This window comes from Anomaloglossus baeobatrachus, chromosome 8, assembly GCF_048569485.1.
Source record: "Anomaloglossus baeobatrachus isolate aAnoBae1 chromosome 8, aAnoBae1.hap1, whole genome shotgun sequence".
Lineage (NCBI taxonomy): Eukaryota > Metazoa > Chordata > Amphibia > Anura > Aromobatidae > Anomaloglossus > Anomaloglossus baeobatrachus.
In genome coordinates, this window is record NC_134360.1 from 166,899,481 (window position 1) to 166,919,914 (window position 20,434).

Here is a 20,434-nt window from a genome sequence, read left to right on the forward strand (position 1 = left end):
GAGACAACGCTGGCAGCTGGACACGACAAAATCTCCAAGGCGTAAGTTGAGAGCTCTGGCCATTTTTCTAGATTTGAATCCCAAAAGGAGCAAGGCTCCATTTGCAAAGTCATGGCATCGATGTTCATTTGGAGATACTCCTGTATCATCCTCTCCAGCCGTTGTCTATGTGTCAGACTTGTTGTCTCTGGTGGCCTTGCAAAGGAGGATCTAAAAAAGTTATGAAAAGATTCCATAAAATTGCTGTTACCAGCACCAGATACAGTCATACTGGTACGGGTAGACTATTGAAGATGACGAGACCGTCCCATGTTTGTCAAGTTACAACTGGGAGAATCACTCCCTGCACCTGCACGGTTGTTTGGTGGAAAAGCCGAGCTAAGATCGAGTAACAGCTTCTGCTGATACTCCTGCATACGTGCGTCCCTTTCCATGGCTGGAATTATGTCACAAAATTTTGACTTGTACCGGGGATCGAATAGTGTGGCAATCCAGTAGTCATCATCACTTCTAATTTTGACAATACGAGGGTCATGTTGGAGGTAGTGCAACACGAAGGCACTCATGTGTCTTGCGCAGCCATGCGGACCAAGTCCATGCTGTGTTTGTGGCATAGAGGTGCTACCCGTTCTTTCTTCCTCTGACATCTCCCCCCAACCTCTTTCAACTGAAATTTGACCAAGGTCTCCCTCATCTGCTGAGTCTTCCATGTCCATGGACAGTTCGTCCTCCACTTCTTCATGTTCTCCTGCACCTTCCTCAACATTTCGCCTGCTACTATGCGCCCTTGTTGATCCCTGTCCCCCATGGTCCCATGCCTGCTGCGTTGGTGATGATGAACGTCTGGACCTTGGTGATGTTGTTGTCCCTTGCGCATATGAATCCTCCTGTAGTTCCTCCCCTTCCTGTTGTCTCACCCCCTGACTCCGAATAGTGTTTAGCGTGTGCTCCAGCATGTAAATGACTGTAATTGTCATGCTGATAATGGCATTGTCAGCGCTAAACATATTCGTCGCCATGTCGAAACTGTGCAGAAGGGTGCATAGGTCCTTGATCTGAGACCACTCCATCAGGGTGATCTGCCCCACCTCTGCATCTCGTTGGCCCAGGCTATACGTCATGACGTATTGCACCAGGGCTCGGCGGTGCTGCCACAGTCGCTGTAACATGTGGGGAGTCGAATTCCAGCGTGTCGCCACATCGCATTTCAGGCGATGAACCGGCAGGCCGAAAGACTTCTGGAGAGATGCAAGTCGCTCAGCTGCGGCGGTTGAACGGCGGAAGTGAGCAGACAGTTTTCGTGCCCTGGTCAGAAGGCCATCTAGGCCGGGATAGTGTGTTAAAAATTGCTGGACGACAAGGTTCAACACATGAGCCATACAAGGCACGTGTGTCACCTTGCCCAGGCGAAGGGCCGCACCCAGGTTTGCAGCATTGTCGCACACGGCCTTACTAGGCTGCAGGTTGAGTGGAGACAACCATTTATTAAACTCTGACCGCAGAGCTGACCACAACTCCTCAGCTGTGTGACTCCTATTCCCAAGACATGTCAAGCTAAAGACCGCCTGATGCCGTTGCGCTCTGCTGTCAGCATAGTAATGAGGGATGCGTGATTCCTTCTGCGCAGTGAGAACGCTGGTCGCCTGACCAGGCAGGTTTGGGGCGGAGGTGGAGGACCCAGATGAGGTGGAGGAGGCAGAAGCAGTGGCGGAACTTGGACAGACAGAGGATTGACACACAAGTCGTGGGGACGGCAAGACTTATGCAGCAGACCCTTCACCATCTATCACCATAGTTACCCAGTGCCCAGTCAGCGACATGTAACGTCCCTGTCCATGCTTACTGGTCCAAGTATCGGTGGTGAAATGCACCCGTTCACACACAAAGTTTCTCAAGGAAGCGGTGATGTTGTGTGCGACATGCTGGTGTAGCGCGGGCACACCTTTCTTAGAGAAGTAGTGGCGACTAGGCATCTGGTACTGGGGCACAGCGACAGACATAAGGTCTCTAAAATCCTGTGTGTCCACTAGGCGGAAAGGCAGCATTTCGGTAGCCAAGAGCTTACAGAGGGATAGAGTCAACCTCTTAGCTTTGTCATGGGTCGCAGGAAATGGCCTTTTATTTGACCACTTCTGAGGGACAGAGATCTGGCTGCTGTGTGTAGACGGTGTTGAGTAGGGTGTCCCTGGAAAAATGCAGGTTTGTGAGGAAAGTGCAGGCGGAGACATGATGTTGCCTTCATCCAACGTTGGTGCTATCGATGTCTGAGAGAGCTGTACACACTCACTTGTTTCCCCTTCCAAACCAACTGACGACCTACCAAGCAAACTGCCTGTTGCGGTTACAGTGGTGGAAGTTGTGCGTGGAAAACTATGTGTGACAGCTGTCCCCACAGTCCTAGAAGATGAAGAGCATGCGGATGCACTGGAAGGGGCAGGCCGTGGATGGTTCGCTCCGCTAGGCCGCATTGCAGCACGGTGAGCTTCCCACCGGGACCTATGATATTTATTCATGTGACGATTCATGGAAGAAGTTGTCAAACTGCTGAGGTTTTGACCTCTACTAACAGAATCACGACAAATTTTACACATCACATAATTTGGGCGATCTTTTTCTATGTCAAAAAATGACCAGGCTAGGCAAGGCTTAGAGGGCATGCGACCTGCTGAGCCCCCCCGACTAGTGCTCAGAGGCAGAGTGGTGGCTGAGGATGCAGTTGTAGACGTGCTACCAGTGCTCCGACTCTGTCCAGGAAGGCGCAAGGTAACTTCGTCGTCGGTTGCATCCTCCTCCACCGCCTCTGTTGACCTCCTCGAGTGCCTGACTGGGGGTTGACAGTAGGTGGGATCTAGAACCTCATCATCAATTGTTGTGTTTGCACTCCCCTCCCCCTCAGACCGAGCCTCTTCTTGCCATGACCGAATATTTAAGTTGTCATCCCAATCGGGTATGTGCGTCTCATCTTCATCAGTATGTTCCTCATTGTCTATAACCACAGGTGTTACAGTTTGTGACAAAGGGTCAACATTATGCTCAGAAACTTGGTCCTCACAGCCTGAATCAGAGTCACAAAGGTTCTGGGCATCACTGCAGACCATTTCCTGGTCTGTACTCACTGTAGCTTGGGAGCAGACCTCTGATTCCCAGGCTATAGTGTGACTGAACAGCTCTGCAGACTCAGCCATCTCAGTTCCACCATACTGTCCAGGGCTGATGGAGACTTCAGAGCTGGGAGAAAGCAAGTTTGATTGGGATGACAACTCAGAGGACTGGTGTTTTTTGGATGCGGTACTTGAAGTGGCTGAGAGGGCACTTGTTGGACCACTTGAGATCCATTCAAGCATTTTCCTTTTTTGGCCATCATCTACCTTTGTTCCTGTTGTTTATGTCCGTAAAAAAGGGAGCACATCGGATTGTCCACGGTAAGTAGTAGACATCTTACTTTTGCTGGTAGATGGTCTATCTTCAGCAGATGATAATGGAGCTTTGCCACCTTCCCCACGGACAAACCCTTTTTTTTGATTGTGCACTGAAAATGTGGTAGTAAAAATTGAGAGGTGGTGTAGATTGCAGTGGTGGTCTAGCTTTATTAACAGCAGAATAATAAAGAATAAATATCCCTGATAATGCAACTATGGCCCTTAAACTGGCAGCATAAATTGCTAGTATAATGGCTTAGTTATAATGAGTTGGAGTGTGCAATGCATGCAGAGGTGCTGCAAATATCTGTGCACTAGTGAGACTATACAGAAGTCCAATAGCCACGTTTAGGATGCCACTAGGTACACTCAGTGTTTGCTAGTATAATGGCTTAGTAACAATGAGTTGGAGTGTGCAATGCAGGCAGAGGTGCTGCAAATATCTGTGCACTAGTGGGACTATACAGAAGTCCAATAGCCACGTTTAGGATGACACTAGGTACACTCAGTGTTTGCTAGTATAATGGCTTAGTTATAATGAGTTGGAGTGTGCAAGGGAGGCAGAGGTGCTGCAAATATCTGTGCACTAGTGGGACTATACAGAAGTCCAATAGCCACGTTTAGGATGCCACTAGGTACACTCAGTGTTTGCTAGTATAATGGCTTAGTTATAATGAGTTGGAGTGTGCAATGCAGGCAGAGGTGCTGCAAATATCTGTGCACTAGTGAGACTATACAGAAGTCCAATAGCCACGTTTAGGATGCCACTAGGTACACTCAGTGTTTGCTAGTATAATGGCTTAGTAACAATGAGTTGGAGTGTGCAATGCAGGCAGAGGTGCTGCAAATATCTGTGCACTAGTGGGACTATACAGAAGTCCAATAGCCACGTTTAGGATGACACTAGGTACACTCAGTGTTTGCTAGTATAATGGCTTAGTTATAATGAGTTGGAGTGTGCAATGCAGGCAGAGGTGCTGCAAATATCTGTGCACTACTGGGACTATACAGAAGTCCAACAGCCACGTTTAGGATGACACTAGGTACACTCAGTGTTTGCTAGTATAATGGCTTAGTTATAATGAGTTGGAGTGTGCAATGCAGGCAGACGTGCTGCAAATATCTGTGCACTACTGGGACTATACAGAAGTCCAACAGCCACGTTTAGGATGCCACTAGGTACACTCAGTGTTTCCTAGTATAATGGCTTAGTAACTATCAGTTTGAGTGTGCAATGCAGGCAGACGTGCTGCAAATATCTGTGCACTACTGGGACTATACAGAAGTCCAACAGCCACGTTTAGGATGCCACTAGGTACACTCAGTGTTTGCTAGTATAATGGCTTAGTAACTATCAGTTGGAGTGTGCAATGCAGGCAGACGTAATGCAAATATCTGTGCACTACTGGGACTATACAGAAGTCCAATAGCCACGTTTAAGATGACACTAGGTACACTCAGTGTTTGCTAGTATAATGGCTTAGTTATAATGAGTTGGAGTGTGCAGAGGACAGGAGGGTACAGTGCCAGGATTGTGGGGCTCTGGGTAGAGGAAAGGAAGCCTGCCTTTCTATTCCCTCCTAATGGGGAAATGCAGCGAGGAAATCCATGACCTTAGCTACACAGACGCTGTCTCTGTTTTCAGGACCTGTCACCTATGGCTCTGACCCTGCCGGTACGAGCCCTTAAAAGGACTGATAGAAAGTGCTATCCCTAAGCTGTCCAGTGCTGTGTATGTAGCGCATACAGCAGTATCGGCGATAGGACTCATGACGGAGCTGCGCCAGTTATGTCTGACACCAAGGACGCAGAAGAGATAATGGCGTCCGGACGGGCAGATACTCGTTTTTATAATGCAGGGACATGTGACATGGACATCCTATCACACATGCCGTTGCTTCTCTGGCTAAAAGTCCACTTAGCTGTGTGTGTGTCTGGGATTGGCTGACATGCTGGCCCTCCCCACTACACACGTGCGCTTAGGGAAGGAAGACAAGGAAAAAAAAATGGCGATCGCCATTATTCATACAGCAGTGATCTGAAGGCGCTGTTCCCGCACACTATACACTGAAATTTCATAATAGTGTGATTCACAGAGTGACTTACACTATTACAGCGGAAAGCCAGCTGGGAATTAGCTGTTTTTTTGCTGCTAGAACCGTTCTCTAACGTATCTAGAACTATCGAGCTTTTGCAAAAAAGCTCGAGTTCTAATTCGATCTAGAACAGGCCCCAAAATCACTCGAGCCGCGAACTGGAGAACCTAGAACCGCGCTCAACTCTAGTCCTTACCTGCATGCAACCTCCAATCATAACAAAATCTCTGTCTCTACTACTCTCTTATCTCCTCTTTGCACAATACATACAGTACAAGATTTCTGCCGTGACTCCCCAATAGTCTGGAACTCTCTACCCCAACATATCAGACTCTCATCTAACGTAGAAACTTTCGGAAAGAACGTGAAAACCCACCTCTTCTGTTAAGCCTACAACTTACAGTAACCATAATTCCTCTATACCGCTGCTTTACCCTCACCTACTGTATGCTCACCCATCCCTTGTAGACTGTGATTCCTCGTAGGAAGGTTCCTCTCTTCTCCAGCACTAGTCAGTAACTTGCATTGTTCATGAGTACTGTACTTGATCTTTATTATGTATACCCCTTTTCACATGTAAAACACCATGGAAGAAATGGCACTATAATAATATCTAATAGAAATCTTGTGCATGTGGAGAAGTCCTCGATACAGTCATTTCTTTTAATTTTAACAGTAAAAGCATTTTAAAATATAGTGGTAATGTTCATTATAATGTTAATATGCTATTTTAAAGCAGAATGTGGCTCTGTCTCAATATTCTGAACAATATAAAGATTCCGATGTTTTTCTGCTCAGGAACATGGCTATTTTCCGTAATGTGGTAGATGGACAGCCCTTCTCAAACTGGTGGGACAATGGAAGTAATCAAGTTGCATTTGGACGTGGAAACAGAGGATTCATTATCTTTAATAATGATGATTGGTAGGAATCTTATATACCCTTATATTACCGTATATGTCATAATAATAAAAATGACATTTATTTCTGAGGCTATACAGTGGGAATAATTTCTGTAGATGACAATTTACTCACTCTTTACTACCATGAAACACATTAACCTATGTCTAGTTAAATTATTTTTCATTAATTTTAATAACTATACTCCGTATCTCCAGAATGCATGTGATTAACATGTTCAAGTTGACCTGAGTCCCTGAGAAGTGCATGGAATAAAAATAGTGGTTGGTGTTGCATATTTCATACTTTAACCATGTTTTTTTATTTTAGGTATATGGATGTCACTCTGTACACTGGTCTTCCTGCTGGAACCTATTGTGATGTCATTTCTGGACAAAAGGAGGGTGGTCGCTGCACCGGTAGACAGATCGGTGTTGACGGCAATGGCAATGGTCGCTTCCAGATCAGTAACAATGATGAAGATCCCTTTGCGGCTATTCATGTTGACGCCAGATTGTAAAGTCTCATTTAAAGAAAAACAAACCTTCTAAACCATTTTTTCTGAAGTGAGGTCCATAGTCTGGAGAAACTTCTGCTTTTACAAGACATTTCCCAGCTACATGTAGAGTAGAATGTTTTCCCAGTATCTTCTTTGGTATAACTCCATTTTATATTTTCATCACTGATTAAAGGGATATTGACTATCACCAAAATAAAGGCCTTGACTACGTGTGAGCGTTTTTGTGATAATGATTTCAGAATTGTGAAAACTAATCAAGGGAAGCATTCCCTTCTGCATGTAAAGAAGCACCCCCAAGAAAAATTTTATTCTCTATACCTGTTTAAATACAGTACCTGTGTATTCATGACGATTAGTGGCATTCGCTACACCACAATTTTATTCACTGGAGTGGGATTCATGGCAAGGTGCATAAAATAGTGCTCACCACTCGTCTGATGGTCCTGGTTTATGAAAAGGCATACTCCTCTTCATGAATCACAAGCGACTGACCTCACACCGGTCTTGATGTATTGGGTTCTCTTTGCGAACCAGAAATCTCTTTTACAATGTTAACCTTTAGCCCGTCATTCTGAGGCTCCATTGACTTACATTGTAAAAGCCACTTTTGGTTCACAGACAAACTTCGACAATATGGACTATCAGTCTTGTGATTGAGAAGAAGACCTGCGTAACACTGGAAACTAAGGCAAGACGGCTATCAATAAGTATTTCATAAGACTTAAACTACACAACACACATATCTAGATTTAGCAAGCAAAACTTTTCAATATCCCTTGTACAAAGCAAATACATAAAGTGACTGTTGAACTTCTGTTCCATTAACAATGAAATAAATTTACAAGTGTAAAAAATATTTTAAAAAAAAAAATCACATGACTAAATCAAGGTAATCCAGCTAAAAAAACATTGTCAACAGGACAGCATGGTCCTTGAACTATGAAAAAATAGACAAGAGGTTCACTGAATAACCTCCAAAAGACAGAATACTTATGTGAAAAATTACACAACAAAGTGCTATATTCTTATTGTAAAAATGACCAAATCTTTATTGAATTAATTTATAACAATGAAATATAAAATACTTTAAAAAAATAAATGGAGAAGTCCAATGCACCTGATTTGTAAATTTGCACAAATATAAACTAATGCATAGGTCGCCAATTTTAGAAAAATTAATTGATATACTTAAGTTATGACAGAAAATGGTTAATAACGTTAGATCCTATTCAATAGTCTGTAACAATAGGCTGTATATGCAAGAGGAGCTATATAATGAAAGTGACAAGGTGTTAAAAGAAAGTCGCACCGAGGTTAGATAAAGAGAGTATTACGTTGTTGTTAGTAAGATGGGGGAAGTTCACAATAAAGCCAAACGTGGAAAAAAACTAACTGAAAATTAAATACCTCATTTATGTTACTTTCCCATATTTAAAAGTGCAGATGGTCAGGGTCAGGGTGAAACCACAATGGGTGTTCTGTGTTAGTTTTGTCTAGGGGAGTGCATACAGTTAGGTCCAGAAATATTTGGACAGTGACACAAGTTTTGTTATTTTAGCTGTTTACAAAAACATGTTCAGAAATACAATTATATATATAATATGGGCTGAAAGTGCACACTCCCAGCTGCAATAGGAGAGTTTTCACATCCAAATCGGAGAAAGGGTTTAGGAATCATAGCTCTGTAATGCATAGCCTCCTCTTTTTCAAGGGACCAAAAGTAATTGGACAAGGGACTCTAAGGGCTGCAATTAACTATGAAGGCGTCTCCCTCGTTAACCTGTAATCAATGAAGTAGTTAAAAGGTCTGGGGTTGATTACAGGTGTGTGGTTTTGCATTTGGAAGCTGTTGCTGTGACCAGACAACATGCGGTCTAAGGAACTCTCAATTGAGGTGAAGCAGAACATCCTGAGGCTGAAAAAAAAGAAAAAATCCATCAGAGAGATAGCAGACATGCTTGGAGTAGCAAAATCAACAGTCGAGTACATTCTGAGAAAAAAGGAATTGACTGGTGAGCTTGGGAACTCAAAAAGGCCTGGGCGTCCACGGATGACAACAGTGGTGAATGATCGCCGCATACTTTCTTTGGTGAAGAAGAACCCATTCACAACATCAACTGAAGTCCAGAACACTCTCAGTGAAGTAGGTGTATCTGTCTCTAAGTCAACAGTAAAGAGAAGACTCTATGAAAGTAAATACAAAGGGTTCACATCTAGATGCAAACCATTCATCAATTCCAAAAATAGACAGGCCAGAGTTAAATTTGCTGAAAAACACCTCATGAAGCCAGCTCAGTTCTGGAAAAGTATTCTATGGACAGATGAGACCAAGATCAACCTGTACCAGAATGATGGGAAGAAAAAAGTTTGGAGAAGAAAGGGAACGACACATGATCCAAGGCACACCACATCCTCTGTAAAACATGGTGGAGGCAACGTGATGGCACGGGCATGCATGGCTTTCAATGGCACTGGGTCACTTGTGTTTATTGATGACATAACAGCAGACAAGAGTAGCCGGATGAATTCTGAAGTGTACCGGGATATACTTTCAGCCCAGATTCAGCCAAATGCCGCAAAGTTGATCGGACGGCGCTTCATAGTACAGATGGACAATGACCCCAAGCATACAGCCAAAGCTACCCAGGAGTTCATGAGTGAAAAAAAGTGGAACATTCTGCAATGGCCAAGTCAATCACCAGATCTTAACCCAATTGAGCATGCATTTCACTTGATCAAATCCAGACTTAAGACGGAAAGACCCACAAACAAGCAAGACCTGAAGGCTGCGGCTGTAAAGGCCTGGCAAAGCATTAAGAAGGAGGAAACCCAGCGTTTGGTGATGTCCATGGGTTCCAGACTTAAGGCAGTGATTGCCTCCAAAGGAGTCGCAACAAAATATTGAAAATAAAAAATTTTTTTTTGGGTTTGGTTTATTTGTCCAATTACTTTTGACCTCCAAAAATGTGGAGTGTTTGTAAAGAAATGTGTACAATTCCTACAATTTCTATCAGATATTTTTGTTCAAACCTTCAAATTAAACGTTACAATCTGCACTTGAATTCTGTTGTAGAGGTTTCATTTCAAATCCAATGTGGTGGCATGCAGAGCCCAACTCGCGAAAATTGTGTCACTGTCCAAATATTTCTGGACCTAACTGTATATAAGTGTTTTTGTCTACTACATATAGGGGTAGTAATGATGGTCAGTAGTGATGAGTGAGTACCAAAAAGCTCGGGTGCTCGAGGCTCGGGCCGAGCATCCCAAGATACTCGTGTACTCGACCCGAGCACCGAGCCCAATGTTATCCTATGGGAGACCCGAGTATTTTTCTGAAATGACCCCCGGCAGCATGTAGAAACCCTAAAAATGTCACAAAAGTCTCAGAAGAGTGCTCAAATGACATGGCAACAGCATGGGGAAGACCCCTTGAAGCATTTATCACTCAAAAGTCACAGCTGTGAACAATTTTGTCCGAGTTTTACGCCATTTTTACGGACTCACCAGAAAACCTCCCAAAATGACACCAAAATGAATTTTCATGGCGGAAATGTTAAGGGCACATACCCAATAGTGATATAGAGCTGGTGTATGTTACTTTTTGAGATTATTACATGAAAGATTTTACGTAAAAACATTGTGTGGCACTCCGATGTCCAAAATGCATGTTTTGTGCTTTTTACTAGCGATGTCGGTAATTTTTTTTTCATTCTATCTCCCGTCGGTCGGTCTCGCTCTGTCTGTCTCTCTCTGTCTTGTCTGTCCCCCTCTCACAGTGTGTCGGTCAGTCTCCCCCCTCTCTCATACTTACCGTTCCCCGATCACTGCTGCGGCGCTGCACAGCTGTTCACTAAACTCTGGCGGCTTTTCCTCTTTTGAAAAAGCCGGCCGCTCATTAATCAATCTCGTATTCCCTGCTTTCCTGCTTTTCAGCGCCTATGATTGGTTGCAGTGAGAAACGCCCCCACGCTGAGTGACAGGTGTCTCACTGCACCCAAACACAGCAGCCGGTGGGCGTGTCTATACTGTGCAGTGAAATAAATAATTAAATAATTAAAAAAAAGGTGTGTGGTCCCCCCCAATTTTAATACCAGCCAGATAAAGCCATACAGTTGAAGGCTGGTATTCTCAGGATGGGGAGCTCCACGTTATGGGGAGCACCCCAGCCTAACAATATCAGTCAGCAGCCGCCCAGAATTGCCGCATACATTATATGCGACAGTTCTGGGACTGTACCCGGCTCTTCCCAATTTACCCTAGTGCGTTGGCAAATCGGGGTAATAAGGAGTTAATGGCAGCCCATAGCCGCCAATAAGTCCTAGATTAATCATGTCAGGCATCTCCCCGAGATTCCTTCCATGATTAATCTGTAAATTACAGTTAAAAAACACACACACCCGAAAAATCCTTTATTAGAAATAAAAAACACTAACAAAGTCCCTCATCACCAATTTATTAATCCCGACAAACCCTCCATGTCCGGCGTAATCCACAGTCCTCCAGCATCGCATCCAGCTCTGCTGCATGAAGGTGACAGGAGCTGCAGAATACACCGCCGCTCCTGTCAGCTTCACACAGCAACTGAAGACAGCCGCGCGATCAGCTGAGCTGTCACTGAGGTTACCTGGATCCAGCGGTGGATGCAGCGGTGGCCGCGGGTAACCTCAGTGACAGCTCAGCTGATCGCGCTACTCACCGCTGCACCGGTCAGCTCCACGCAGCAACTGAGGAGAGTATCGCGATCAGCTGAGCTGTCACTGAGGTTAATCGCAGCCACCGCTGGATCCAGCGGTGGCCGTGAGTTACCTGACTGACAGCAGCTGATCGCGCTACTCACCTCAGTTGCTGTGTGAAGCTGACAGGAGCGGCGGTGTATTCTGCAGCTCCTGTCACCTGCATGCAGCAGAGCTGGACGCGACGCTGGAGGTCCGTGGATTACGCCGGACATGGAGGGCTTTGTGGGGGTTAATAAATTGGTGATGAGGGTCTTTGTTATTGTTTTTTATTTCTAATAAAGGATTTTTCGGGTGTGTGTTTTTTTTAACTGTAATTTACAGATTAATCATGGAAGGAATCTCAGGAAGACGCCTGACATGATCAATCTAGGACTTATTGGCAGCTATGGGCTGCCATTAACTCCTTATTACCCCGATTTGCCAACGCACTAGGGTAAATCGGGAAGAGCCGGGTACAGTCCCAGAACTGTCGCATCTAATGTATGCGGCAATTCTGGGCGGCTGCTGACTGATATTGTTAGGCTGGGGGGCTCCCCATAACGTGGGGCTCCCCATCCTGAGAATACCAGCCTTCAGCTGTGAAGAAAACAAGAAAAGGCGAACGACGTCCAATTACCGTCAAAGAAATATTTATTGTAATAATATTTTATATATATATGAAATAGATTTCAATAGAGCAGTGGGTGAATACATACAATATAGAAAAATTAGCGGTGAACAATAATCATATCCAGCTGGATATTGCACGTGACTAGTAGTAAAAATAAAGGTACGTGGCTTACATATAAAAGAAGGCCAGGGAGATTAATACATTTTTAGTATATGAAAATAACCGCCACAGTGGTATCACAATCTCAGGAAAAATTAAATACAGTGACACCATATACATCTCTCTCACACAATGTCCGAATGATGGCCTGGAGTTATATAGGTACACAGGAGAATCCTGCAACCACCAATATGGGGTATATATATCAATTAATATAATAAAATAAGTTAATAAAGCATAATACACAACTACCCCTCTTAGTGTAATAGCAAAAACTCCTGTCGGTCACCATATACAACAGTAGACATCAGCAATCATCAAACATTAATAGAGAGATGCATCAATTATAAATGGACAGTCACCCAGAGTCTGATCAATAATAACAATCAAAAAATTCCATAAACCACTGCAGCTAAATTGTATAATGGGTGGTCCCCAGCTACAAATAATCAAATAATTTACATACCATGGTTAAATAGCTAGCCAATAAATAGGATCACCACAGTGTATTGAGGGACTTCCCAGGAGTCATTGTGTCCCATGGTGTTATAATTACCTGGCAACACATAATATGGTAGTCTCCATACCAAACAGCTAGATAAACATGGTAAATACGGCAGGAGGAAGCTAGATTACTAAGTCCCATAAATACTACTATTACATGATCACACACAGTGTGGTAATCACCATACCTGATAGTTAGTTGAATAAACACGTGCAAATAAGCAGCAGGAAGTGGCCCGACGGCCGTTTCGAATACCTTCATCATGGGGCGGTAATGTAGTCAGGAAGTGCCGGGTTTATAACCCATATGGCAGCCAATCAGAAGCAGGCCGTGCAATGACGCTCGCGCTGACACGACACGGTGGGACGCAAAGCGGCGGCCGCGTCAGAGCCATATGACCGAGAAACTCCCAGTCAGGTGACCCAAGATGACTCGACAAGCCGGTCAGCGGCCCCCAGCCTTCAGCTGTATGGCTTTATCTGGCTGGTATTAAAATTGGGGGGACCGCACGCCGTTTTTTTTAATTATTTATTTATTTATTTTACTGCACAGTATAGACACGCCCACCGGCTGCTGTGATTGGGTGCAGTGAGACACCTGTCACTCAGCGTGGGGGCGTGTCTCACTGCAACCAATCATAGGCGCCTGTGGGTGGGGAAAGCAGGGAATATGAGATGGCTGTGTGCAGAGCACAGCGCGCCCGCCGGTATAAAGGCTCGGTCACGCTGTGCAGGCCGGCCAATCACTGCAATTCCACAACTAACAGGGCTGTGGCATTTCAGTGGTCTGCCAGCCAATCCCCGCATGAGGGCTGGCTCTCAAAAGAGCGCCAACATGCAGGGATGAAGACCACGAGTACAGCACGAGTATCGCGAAATTACTCGGTACCCGCCGAGTAACCCGAGTGCAGTGATACTCGTGCGAGTACCGAGTAGTGACAAGCATACTCGCTCATCACTAATGGTCACCTGCTTGATTAGCACATGATGATGTGACCCAGAACTGTTGTCATTGAGGGGCGACTGTGCACGTAGGAAGAAATCTTCTGGTGAATTCAGTAACCTAATTATGACGCAAGAATAATCATGTTCTAAATGTACAATCACAGTGGCCGATCACTGCCATGCCAATACTTGACATGGCTGTGATTGGCAGGGAGAGAATGGTTTTTTCCATCTGATCATTTACCAATCCTTGGCAAGATGGCTGTTTTTTGCCGTAAATGCTCTAATGTCTGATCCCTATCCGATCTGGATAAAAAGCATACGATTTTAACATTTTCCAATCTTTGTTGATCAGGATCGCTCATCTCTAGTGGTTACATCATGTAAGTCCTGAATCCTTAGAAGAACATAACAGTTTTCAAGTAAACATATAAATATCTCATGTGTGCAAAAAATACATGTGGTTCTGCACAACCGCTGTACGATCTGTTCACAATCCTGGGGAGGAGTGGATTAGAAGCAGTATTCCCTTAGTGAGGCTCCGGTTCTTGGTGCTCGCTGATGAAATAGGATAGCTGTAGGTATGTGGAACCATATAGAAATAAGTCCAGCGGCACACCGAATCTCCGGTAAAAAACATTCCTTTTTTATTAAATTAAGCGGTGCATATCAAAAAGGCAGTGAAGGAACCGGGTGCAGGATCCCTCACAGGCCCCACCACAGAAATCCCAGTGAGTGCTTGTAAGTGGACTTGGAGTTTGGCGTAAAAATTAGTTAGCAAGTTAGGCCAAAATCTTGTGTGAACCGAACTTTGAGACCTTGGGCTCAGTGCTCACAATTAAAGACATTTTTTGTGATTTTTGACAAAGTCCTCCTTGTCATTTAGTGTTTTAAAAAGAGAGGCAAGTCCATCATCCGTGGCTTGGTCATTCAACTGATGGCCAATCGTACAACCAACAAACTCGGCAGTGACCTGTTTGGGGTCATTGAGCCTTGAGCTCAGGCCCTGCCACAAAGATCCCAGTGTGTGTGGGCACACGGACTTGGAGTTTGGTGCCAAAATTAGTTAGTAAGTTAGCCCGAAAATCTTGTGTGAACCAATCTTTGAGACCTCTGGCTCAGTACTCACAATTAAAGAGTTTTCCATTTATTTTCTTAACTAACTCTTCTTTTTGAAGAGAAAATGGTCTTGGATCCCAATGGGGTCATTGGACAAGAGTATTGATGATGAATTTGAGAACATTAAGACTTCCAATCTTGACCTGCTGCCTATCTCCCAGAATAAGGTGCATTCAAGTGGGATGGCACCTGGGATGTGCTTGGAAAAATTCAGTTGGACTGGGTGCAAACTGAAGATGGTAACAGAGCTGTGGAATGTGTGAAACACTGGATCCAGACAAATATTTCGCCCCAGCCGGAAGAGAGGACAGAAGTGCTTTAGAGGGAGATAAACTTCTGTAATAATTGGATAAACTGTATGTGATATAGGGTCTCTTGTGTGACAAGATTTATCTACAAATAGAGTTGACACACCAATCACAAATTGTGATTCCCAATACAACAGTCACTTGGGAGGCTGATGAGAGAGAGGCTCATTTTGGTAGTGAAAAGACATAAGTGGTTACAAAGATTCATGTTCTGCCAAAGTCTGGAAAAGATGGTGACAGAAGTCTGTAAGAAATGTCGAGCCAGTGGGCTGAGCAAAGGTCTGGAACAGATAGTTCCAATTCAGACCATGCAGACATCCACTTCACTGGAGATACTCATGACTGACTAGGTGAAAATAGGGTACTCTAGTTACACTCTTATTGTTTAGTGATGACAGACCACTTTACTAAACACAAAGAGTGGTACCCACTAAAGACCAGACCACAGAGTCATCAGCTGAGGTGGTATGTCACCATTTTATCCAAATTTTTGAGTTTCCTAAGCAAATTCATTCTGATTAGTGTGGCATTGACCTGGTCTCTAATCTGAGCTGCTGTTAACCTGCGATTTCTGAGGCTGGTGACTCGAATAAACTTATCCTCCGCAGCAGAGGTGGCTCTTGGTCTTCCTTTCCTGGAGCGGTCCTCATGTGAGCCAGTTTCTTTGTAGTGTTTGATGGTTTTTGCCACTGCACATGAGGACACTTTCAAAGTTTTCCCAATTTTTCAGACTGACTGACCTTCATTTCTTAAAGTAATAATGGCCACTCGTTTTTCTTTACTTAGCTGCTTTTTTCTTGACATAATACAAATTCAAACAGTCTATTCAGTAGGACTATCAGCTGTGTATTCACCAGACTTCTGCACAACACAACTGATGGTCCCAATCCCATTTATAAGGCAAGAAATCTCACTTATTAAACCTGACAGGGCACACCTGTGAAGTGAAAACCATTTCCGGTGACTACCTCTTGAAGCTAAATAAGAGAATGCCAAGAATGCCAAGAGTGTGCAAAACAGTAATCAAAGCATAAGGTGGCTACTTTGAAGAACCTAGAATATAAGACATATTTTCAGTTGTTTCACACTTTTTTGTTAAGTATTTCATTCCACATGTGTTAATTTATAGTTTTGATGCCTTCAATGTGAATCTACAATTTTCAGAGTCATGAAAATAAAGAAAACTCTTTGAATGAGAAGGTGTGTCCAAAGTTTTGGTCTGTACTGTGTATATATATATATATATTTTAGGTTAATTAGAAACCAAAATAATTTATATTTGCCAAATGCCATAATAATCAGAGAGAGAATGTATTAAGGCATTTTTATTACTTTCTGCAAAGTCAAAAGTTTACATACACTAAAGGCCGCTTTACACGCTGCGATATCGTTACCAATATCGCTAGCGTGCGTACCCGCCCCCATCGGTTGTGCGACATGGGCAAATCGCTGCCCGTAGCGCATAACATCACTCAAACCCGTCACACTACTTACCAGCCTAGCGATGACGCTGTGACCGGCGAAACGCCTCCTTTCTAAGGGGGCGGTTCGTTTGGCGTCATTGCAACGTCACTAAGCGGGCACCCAATAGAAGCGGAGGGGCGGAGATGAGCGGGATGTAACATCCAACCCACCTTCTTCCTTCCTCATTGCCGGGGGCCGCAGGTTAGGTGAGGTTCCTCCTTCCTGCAGTGTCTCACATAGCGATGTGTGCTGCCGCAGGAACGACAAACTACATCGTACACGCAGCAGCAACGATAATTGGGAATAGTGGGGCATGTCGCCGATTAGCGATTTTGAGCGTTTTTGCGACGATTCAAAATCGCTCATAGGTGTCACACGCAACGACATCGCATTTAGCATCATGGGAAACTAAAAAGAAATCAGCCAAGATCTCAGGAAGAGAACTGCGGACTTGCAAGCCTGGTTCATCCTTGGGTGCAATTTTCAGATAACCTGAAGGTGCCTGTTGCTTGTTCATCTGTACAAACAATTGTATATAAGCAAAAACAAGATGGGAATGTCCAGCCATCATACTGCTCACGAAGGAGACGGGTTCTGTGTGCCAGAGATTAACATGCTTTGGTTAGACATGTGCATATCAACCCAAGAACAAAAGCAAAAGACCTTGTGAAGATGCTGGTGGAAGCAGGTAAGACTGTGTCATTATCCACAGTGAAACGAGTACTGTATCAACATGGGCTGAAAGGCCACTCTTCCAGGAAGAAGCCATCACTCCAAAAGAAACATTTGTAAGCTAGATTAATGCTTGCAAATGCCCACAGGAACAAAGACCTTAATTTTTGGAGACATGTTGTTACAGGGGGACTGGCAGATTAGGATAAGGTGGTATATATTCCAATCGCCAGTTAGGGCCCACTGTGATCTAGATGACAAAGGAGCTGCTGGCAACCCAAAGGTTAGGCAGAGAATACAGAGGAATTCCCTGTTAATGCCGCAGTGGTCCTGGGGTACGCTGTCCGTGCACGTAGGGGACACAACCAGACAGGTGGCGCAGCAGCCGCAGCCCAGTTCACTCCACTGGGCTGCACTAGCAGGACTGGATGGTAGGAGATGGAAGCCCAGCACTTGACCCTAACGTGCTGAGCCATGGGTGTCTTGGCGTGACAAGCACCGGGCGCTTATCTCTGCTTACCGCTTCCAATCTAAAGGCTTATGCCGCAATGAGGCTCTAAACATGGAGGTGTGCTCTGTCTGAGCATATAAGAAGACTGCGCACCTCCATGTTGTCTCCAGTCCCTTTTATAATCTAGGTCCACCCCAAACCTAGGGTGGACCACAATGGCACCTCCAGGGGCCAATAGCAGAGTGCCTTGTCATCAGTGACATCACCAGTGGCCTATCTGGCACTGCCATGTCACTGATGACCTTATGGCAGCGACGCCCCAAACACCTCACTAGTCATCGTCTGTCGACAAATGGTGGGGTGCCAGGTCATAAGGGCAGGCCTCCGCGAGCCAGTCTGAAGTGGCCACATCATCAGGAGGACACCTGATGCCCTCTGGCCTATCATGGCCTGCCACCTCACAGACATGCCCAGTGAAGTCCTTCCCGGACTTAACCTCCAATGCACTAAGTGCCTGAGCACGCTCAGTAGGCAAAACGCAGGACTTAGACATACAACGCAGTCCAAGTACCTGTGCAAAGAGACTTTTCGCACCAACTGTGGGAGCATGCTCAGTAGCCTGAACTGAGGACTTAGCCTCAGAAATGAGACTATCAGGCTGAGCATGCTCACTAGGCGAAACACTGGACTTAGGCTCTGGCTGGGGTAAATCAGCACACGTATGCGCACTAGCCGCCTCTCCACACTTAGACATGGAGGAGGAAACAGCCAGCTGGACAACCAGAGGCACGGCCAAAAATGGTGGCCGGCACCTGGGCGTAACAGGAACCGCAGCAAGCTGCTTGTGGCTATGGCACCGCCGATTCATAACAGTACCCCCTCCTCTAGCGGCCCCCCCACTTGGATGGTCCGTAGTCGCCACAGGTATCACTGTGCGATAGGCGGGAGATGGAGATATTCAGTGGGAGCTACAAAACTTGCTCCACCGTACAATCTCCCCTGACGACCACTTGATATGTGGGGAATGCTGCTTCAGCCAAGGCATGCCCAGCAGAATATCATCTGCATGCGTAGGGAGAACCAAGAATAAATTGGTCTCCCCATGCCCAGATGACATGGCAAGGGTAATGGGCACTGTCTGGTGGTGAATTATGTTGGATAAAAAGGACCCATCTACCATACAGACTCTCAATGGCCTTGGCATTTGCACCAGCAGGATGGCATGCTGCTGGGCAAAAGAGGAGGAGATAAGATTATCCCCAGATCCTGTGTCCACATATGCCCGTGTGGACCAGGTTGACCCCTAAAGGATATGGACACAGGACACATCACCCTAATGGATGATGCCTGGTCCAGTCTGCCACTAGCTATGGTGACCGATCGCAGCTGCTTAACCTGATGCTTTGGGCAAGATTATCCCCAGCTCCTGTGTCCACACTGTGCGATAGGCGGGAGATGGAGATATGCAGTGGGAGCTACAAAACTTGCTCCACCGTACAATCTCCCCTGATGACCACTTGATATGTGGGGAATGCTGCTTCAGCCAGGGCATGCCCAGCAGAATATCATCTGCACGCATAGGGAGAACCAAGAACAAATTGGTATCCCTATGCCCAGATGACATGGCAAGGGTAATGGGCACCGTCCGGTGGTGAATTATCTTGGATAAAAAGGACCCATCTACCACATACACTCTCACTGGCCTTGGCATTTGCACCAGCAGGATGGCATGCTGCTGAGCAAAAGAGGAGGAGATATGATTATCCCCAGATCCTGTGTCCACACATGCCCGTGTGGACCAGGTTGACCCCTAAAGGATATGGACACAGGACACATCACCCTAATGGATGATGCCTGATCCAGTCTGCCACTAGCTATGGTGACCGATCGCGGCTGCTTAACCTGACGCTTTGGGCAACGGTTGGCATAATGACCAGACTGGCCACAAGTTAAACAGGAAGTACCCTTGCGACTCGATGACCGAGTTGCACCAACCCTAGAGATGTCCATAGGGACAGGGATGTCCTCTAAGGGAGGTATTGTGAGAGAGACCACCTCAGTGGCTGAAAGAGCCCCTAACCTGCGCTCCAGCTGAGGTTCGGAGTGTCGCAAGTCAATCCGAGTGGCCAGTGTCATAAGACCCGCAAGTGAGGTTGGTACCTCACGGGATGCTAACACATCATTGACATGCGAGGCCAACCCCTTCCAAAAAAGTGGATTGAGGGTCCTATCTGACCACCCTAGTTCTGCAGCAAGTGTCCTGAACCTTACAGCATACTGACTCGAGGAGGTACACCCTTGCTCCAAAGTCAGTAGCTGCAGGGCCGAGTCGTGAGCGGCCGGAGGCCCCAGGAACACCTGCCGCATGGACTCCAAGAACTCAGTGGAGTCCTAAACTATGGGGTCGTTCCTCTCCTACAATGGTGTAGCCCACTCCAGTGCTCTATCAGAGAGCAAGGAAATGAGAAACCCCACAGTTCGACCTCAGTGTAGGGAACCGTGCAGCCAGCAGCTCTAGATGGATTCAGCAC

The 20,434-nt window shown here is 45.5% G+C and overlaps 1 protein-coding gene across 1 annotated transcript in view; it reads left to right on the forward strand.

Moving 5' to 3' along the window:
- Window positions 1-6,935, forward strand: part of LOC142249348 (pancreatic alpha-amylase-like) — a 34,055-nt gene extending 27,120 nt beyond the window's left edge. The window contains exons 9-10 of the mRNA XM_075320973.1: window positions 6,314-6,439; window positions 6,746-6,935. Of these exons, the coding sequence (XP_075177088.1) occupies window positions 6,314-6,439; window positions 6,746-6,935 (316 nt within the window). The remainder of the gene's footprint in view (window positions 1-6,313; window positions 6,440-6,745) is intronic.
- Window positions 6,936-20,434: the final 13,499 nt, after the last annotated feature.